General features: G+C 38.4%; 1 protein-coding gene across 1 annotated transcript in view; it reads right to left on the reverse strand.

Moving 5' to 3' along the window:
- DISC1 (disrupted in schizophrenia 1) overlaps positions 1 to 7,145 on the reverse strand; it is a 185,832-nt gene that overhangs the window by 110,052 nt on the left and 68,635 nt on the right. Inside the window, 1 exon segment of the mRNA XM_009329171.1 lies at positions 6,006 to 6,108. Coding sequence (XP_009327446.1) covers positions 6,006 to 6,108 — 103 coding nt within the window.

Raw genomic sequence — 7,145 nt, forward strand, 5'->3', positions numbered from 1 at the left:
TCCCCCTCCCTCATAGCTCCCACTCACCTTGTCTTTCAATATCTGGTTCTTTTACATCTCCCCTCCCTCCTGTCTTTGCCTCGACTCACTACACCACTAATAGTGGAGAGGAAGGGACATGCTGAGAGCAGGGAAACAGCCCAGACCTGATCTCTACGATCTTGCGGGCTGCATGAAATCATCAATCCCCTTTTTACCAACCAGGCCAGGAAAGAAAACCAGAGAAGGATCAGGGAGAGAAATATTCATGCCACCTAGGTTTAGGCACCAAAAGGGCATGCACTAAAGTTCAGACGTTTGTCACCTTGGCTCCCTGGACAGTCAGTGGAAAGAGGGACATCAACTGCCCCCTTCCACAGGCTGCACAGGGGTTTTCTCACGTCCCCTCCAGACCACAGCACAGCCTTTCCGTGAGGCAAGAATGCCTTCCCTCTACAGCTCTCCCCATCTAACATTTCTCCTTTGACCACAAAACCCCAGAAAAGGAACAGCCAAAGAGATTACTCGACCTTCTCTCCCACTCCAGGGATAGCAGCTTAGGTAACAGGAGAGAAGAAAAGTTGTTACATGAGTGACTGACTTCTGCCACAGAAGCAATGAGTTTCTGCTGTCTGGTCATATATCATGCTGGAACTTCAGCTACAACAAATTATCCTGGAAGTTCACTGAAAGCCAGTAACATCCAGCAGCCTCATTTGGAAATGAGATAAAAAGACAAACAGCATAGCTGTCTGAAGTCTGCATGACTGTTTCAGAGTTGGTTTGGGGGGCTCACTGGCATTATTTTTTAAATTAGTTAATAGGCTTGTCAAAAAGTACATCACTTGCACCAATACCCAGTGGCAAATTTTACTTCATGGAGTGTGAAGTGACTGTTGTGGGAAGACATGCCAATACACAGCATTGTATGCTGGAGCCAGACGTTGCGATACAGGCATGAAGAAGAATTAATCTCAATATGCCTCTGAGCCATCAACCCAGACCACTGCTAGAAGCAAGAATCGAAGTGGGGAATCAGCTATGTCATCTGTCAAGACAGAGACCTCTATCAAAAAACTAAGCCTGCATGAGAAGGCACAAAGAGGCATTGGTATTTTTGCCTCTAAGACTAGCCAAGTTCTCCAACCGTTACCAAACAACAGCTCTCAGAAACAGGAAAGATAAAAAAAAAACAGGAGCACCATTGCCTTCCAATGAAGGACAAATTAAGAGCTCTATGTAGCATGTCTGGGGAAGATCTCAACATCATGTCGAGAGCTTTAAGCCCATACGTATTTCTGCATGAAATGACAGAATACAGCACAGGCATGAAAACAAGACATCCACGTTACCAAAACACACAGCTGTATGGCTGAAAACGCCCTTCAGCCTGCACTGTTATCTTCCAGCCTGACTGCTCTGTCCCCTCTCTGACATACTCGTTCCCAACAGGAATACGCTTAGCACCAAAGCTGGAAGGCTGGGGGCTTTTTTGTTACAGTTGCTTTCTGAGCCATGCAGAATTTGCCCTAAATGAGCAAAGAGCAGGCAAAGCAGCAACAGTCCTAGCATTAAGTTTTGTGAAAATATGGTATCTAGTATTTGTGTGATGCTATTTATAAGCTACACTGACATAAGGAAAAAATCCTTTTCATTATTCTGCTGCAAATCATCCCACACAGTATTTCCAAGCAGCTCCCACTTGCAGGTATTTAATGAAATAGAGATAGTGCTAATTATAGGATGATGACACACAATGTCTTACTGGTATAGACAGTTTCAAGATCAGAATATTTTTTTTTTAACGACTTACAAGTCACCTCATTCTAACGTCTATGTTTCGATCTAACTTGTATTTGCGAAGACATAAGGAAAGTTAATGACATGCATCTCATAACTACATAATGAATTCAGTATTTCATTCACGTCTGCTTAGCTCCCTGCTAGCCACTTTCTGGCTATCCAGTCCCACACTACTACGCATTCTCAAGAGGAAAAAAAATGCACAGAGTCTATGAAGACGTTGTAAAATATATCAAACCACCTCTTTTATTCAAATATAGGAAACAGATGAAACACTGACTAAAAATTCATTTTAGTTTACATCCTCCCTCCTATTCCCAAATTATTTTCTCACTAAGGAAAAATGAGAAACATATCATTTCTCACATATGATTTGCTCTCCTGCAAAACACCCCAAAGTAGGAAAATAAATTTTAATATTTCTACGGTTACATTCACACTTGCTTACATATCGTCCTATTTGAATTTTCTTACTGGCTTGTGATTACTTCGTCTGCAATTTATTCCCCCCCCAAAATTTCATGCTAAATAGACACACAATGCTAACAGAAAGAACAGAGTATCATGTACTGCCATGTTCTTCCCATGACTGATGACAAATTTTTTATAAGCATGTTAAGAGCTACTGTAAGAAGCAACTGTTATAACAATCACATGCAGGTTTCTAAGCACTGACATTAAGGTGTTTTGTTTTAATAAAAAAACCCTACTAGATACTAAACCATAAGATTTCATTGATAAGTATTTACAAATGTGTATGTCAACAGTAACATCTCATGCAATCAGGAGTACTTGTTAGCTATAATTAGCTAAAGCTACTGACTTAAAAACCGTGAACAATATAATAAGATTCTACTAATTATGTTTGGAGAAAAATTCTGGACTAGCATCTCAGGAGCATTAACTGCAAGTTATTTATCACAACAGGCGAACACCAATCAGAAGTAAGGGAGTTGTTGATATAAAGGATCTGAATTGTAACTTGCTAGAAATACCTCTTGAACATTTAAGTATGGGCTGCCTTTTTTTTTTATATGAACTCTCACTTGGATTTAATTAATCTACTGTATTTACTCTACAGCCTTGAATAATCCAAAGATTCACAAATCTTCTTTCTTTCTCCTTCCAAACGTAATTTTACACTTCTTCCAAGGATGAAATAATATGGAGGACAGATGTTTACATATGTAGCATCGTCTCTTATGTCTTTACAGTATCGTTTATTATACAGTCTTAAAATCCAAGGTATTGTATTGACATGACTAATAGAACTGTTATGCTTACATTGCATTTATTGTGGTATTTTCCTCTCAAAACAAGATCGGCTATATTCTTACATTTTCTGGTGCAAATACAACAATACTGTAAATCAATGTGTTTGGAATAGAAAGTACACTTCACGTAGAAGATGAATGTTGTCTGAAGCTATCAAAGTAGCCATTAAAGGCTGAGCTATATATCATGCTTTCCAAGTCATCACATCATTAAGCCATCACATGTAAGCTCTGAAAACTAACGTATCACTTAATAACTATATTCTTAAGCTCATCTAACTTAACTTTTGGGATACATGAATCCAGGTGTGTGCAACTGCATTCAGTCACCTTTTTGCTTTGACACTGTTCCAAAATCGCTTAACTCTGACTGCTTCCTCAAAGAAAATGCTACGTTAAACAAAAATGATCCAACATCTGTTTAGAGAAAAACAGTTGTTCTCAGTATCCATTAGTACTGTTGTTTGAGGAAATTGCTTGAATGAATGATCTGCTACAGTAAAAAAGCAGAAATAACAGACATTTATCCCTGCCTGAAGCTTCCAGACTAAATGAAAACCTCTAGCTATGACCACCAAACTTTATTATTACTGCATATTTATATATACACTATAATTCCCTCTGAATTTCATGCTATTCCAAGGCTGTCCTTAAATAATTGCCTATTACCCAATTGAAGATTCTCCCACCTTCTAACGATTTAATATAACCAGGCTGTTCATTAACATTCTGTTAGCTGCCTGACAGTTCAGGGGATATGTGCATACAGTATATTGCTTAAATCTTAACCAGTATTTAAAAGGTTAAGACCTACTTCTTAACTATGCCTTATTTAAGAGGTGTCATTCATTTATGCTTAACACAGGAATACACAGAAACTGAATAATTCAGCCTTCTCTATATTATACACTGCTCACTGTTTTCACCTTGTTAAGTTAAACAAAAAAAAGCTATTTTTATCTCTTCCTTCCTCTTTCCTCCCTCTTCTGCATTTACGAAATCTTTTCTTCCTGACTTGTTTCTCTGCTAGCTGCAATTCAGTCTGCACCCTGTCTTTTCTGATTTTATCACTTCATGCTCTAAGACTAAAATATTTCCATTTTTTTCAGAATTTTTTTTTTTTTTTTACTTTCAGGTCTTCAGACAGCTAATTTTTTTGGTTCCTATATTTCCCCTGTATCCTCTGCATACTACTCTGCATTTAACATAAACAAGTGCCATCAAATCAACTAAATGTATCCATATCTTACAATGAGGTAAAGAAATTACAGTATCCACTGTCACCAAATTACCTTTCGTCCTTGATTTTCAACCAGCTGCCTCCAGAATTTTGCCTTAGTAACAAGATTATACCATTCACAGTCATTAAAATTCCTTGAAGTAAGAGTTTTTCCAGAGTAAGAATAAGAAACAGTGCTTCTTATCAGTACTAATAAATAGCACCGATACTTCTTAAAAAGCGTAGAAAGGCAACAATAGTTGCAGTACTCTGAAAACAGTTTATAGAAACATCAGCATTAAATTGCCTTTTGAATTCAGTCCTGAAACAAGCAACCTCTTTTAAGAGCTAACAAGTATAAAATATTGTTATGAATGTTTTGGAAATCATCCTCAAGTCGTCATTTACTCTCTCAGTGTCAGACTGAGGTACATCTTTTCTGGCCAACTGCTTCCTGCTGGCAGCATGAAGCAATTGCACATCCAGTTTATGGGATATTTTGTTCTCGAGAAAGTCATAAAATGGCTGGGGAAAACTTTGACCCCATTTCTGAAAGCGAGAAAATTACCTACATTCAAACAGCCCATGGGCAGAAAAGGGTGACTGCTCAGCTTACCCCTATTTCTCTGTGTCCACCTGCGAGAGAGGGTTTCCATTTCAAAAAGGTCTTATGAGAAGCAAGGAAATTGAGCATACTTAGCACCAGTACAAGTTCTGGTCCTTAATTTCCTTTACAATTTTGCTCAAGCCTGATATTACCCACTTCTGGCAAACCAACCATGTGACACTGCACAAGGTTTCATTTTAAAATAATTCGTGTGTGCTGGTACTAGATTCTCGTATCTAATTGAGAAGGTAAATCACCAACAGATAGCTACAACACGTTGCCTTGACATGTATAAAAACCCTCTAGCTTTTCTTTACTTGGTGTAACACTGGAAAATTCCTTGTACCCAAGTCAACATTCCCTCCTATTCAGCTTCCTCTCTGAGGCAGGTGTCTAGCAAAGAGACACCCACTTACACATCTGCAAACAGTTTGCTGAATTAGAAAACCCACCTCTTCAAACTTAAGTAACAGAACTGTGCTTTGCCTTTTTTCCTTAGTGAACAGTGCAGTAATCCCAAGTAAGTGGCATGTAAAGCTGTTATGTATCAGACTCTAATCACATTTCAATGTTTTACCGGTTGTAGATAACATGCACAAGTGCTCCAAGGACCAAATTGCTCTTTTGCTGCCAACATTAGTTGTTTAATGATCTGAACTGCAGAAGCTGCCAATTATTGTATTCCATTTTCAAGTGTCATTTAAAGCCACACTTGTAATTATTATACCTTTGTTATAAATTTAAGCTCTTCACTAGAGAGCTCTAGGCATATAACTTGTAAGTTCCAGGAACAGCTATTGATAATTATTTATCAATTTTACCTATGGAAAAATAGCATGTTCTTTGATTGTTTACTGCCTACCACACAGCATCTGCTTTGCCAGTAGTTCCCAACCGTGGAGAGGGGCCTGAAGTACCTTACACAAGGCATGTTCTTACACAGTCCCTTAAGTAAAGCAAATACCTTACACAGCCCAGTTCTACCAGACTTGCCATGACTTCAAGGGATCTGGACAAGTGCACATCAATGACTTTACCTACAAAGTCTCGGCTATGAAAAGGTCAACAACTGCTCTAACACACCACTCATCAATGTTAGTCCTTCTCATCACTTAAAACTTACCTGAAACAGCTAGCATTTTGGCTTCAAGTAGAGCTGGTAGTTGAGTCTCAATATCACTCACTTTCCTCCTCAAAGTACTGCAGAGCTTCTGACTCGTACAAACCTAGATTAAGGCAGACAGCCATCATATATAATTCATTCATGTAAAAGTATAAGGCGATTTAAACAGGGCTTCAAATGTTCTTGGTTTACAGACATGACATAACATCCTACAGCAAGGTGAAGCAGCTTAATAAAAAGTGATGTCTTTACAGAAATACCCAAAATGAATCAAAATTTCCAGGCTTTGACGCACATTCTATTATAAAAATAGGGAACAGTATTAGCATTAGCTACCTGCATGAGAAAGGACATGTTTCACTACTAGATACTGAGGCTGCATGTAGAAGAAAGGCCATCTTTCAAATTCTGTACAATTTCAGCATTAACAGTGATGCCTGGAGTGGAGCGTAAATGAGCCAACGTTTGGAGTTTAAGATATCATAACACAGAATGTACAGTGATTTTTATACAAAATATACCATGCTGCACATCTTAACTGAAAAAAGGCAAAGCAGCCATCGTTAGTTCTCTGCACAGGCAATAAATAAGGCTATACCAGCACAATACTGTACTTTGTTTCACAATCAGGAGACACAACTGACTGGGGTTCAGGTTTCTGACTTCTCTCTCTCTTTTTTATCTTTTTAACTGAAAGTTCCTTCAGCAATGAATCAGGACTGGTATTAAAAACAGAGACAGACAGGAGAAAAAAGAAAGGAAGTTCAACTGTTTCTGTACTTTACATTTAAGTGTACATTACCACCTCAGAAGGACCTTATACAGCATACGCAATTCCTACAACTCCCACATATTCAAAAATGCTGGTTCTTACTCCATGTTGCATCATTTGTGAAGGCAAGCAAAATGAACAAACAGAAAAATCCCTCATCAAGCTAAGGCAAATCTCTCATTCTGAAGGCAGACATCAAAAACTTGCTTAAAATTGTAGCTGACACTTGAGTAAACATTGCATTCATTGGAACCAAGGGTAAAGCAATAGTCAAGAGAGGCATAGGCCAGTTGTGAAGAGATGAGATGTGAAATGAAATCTCCAGAGGAAAGTTTCCTTTTCCTCCTTGACTTCCCCCCCCCCCCCCA

The sequence above is a fragment of the Pygoscelis adeliae genome, unplaced genomic scaffold, assembly GCF_000699105.1.
Source record: "Pygoscelis adeliae isolate BGI_AS28 unplaced genomic scaffold, ASM69910v1 Scaffold77, whole genome shotgun sequence".
Taxonomy (NCBI): domain Eukaryota; kingdom Metazoa; phylum Chordata; class Aves; order Sphenisciformes; family Spheniscidae; genus Pygoscelis; species Pygoscelis adeliae.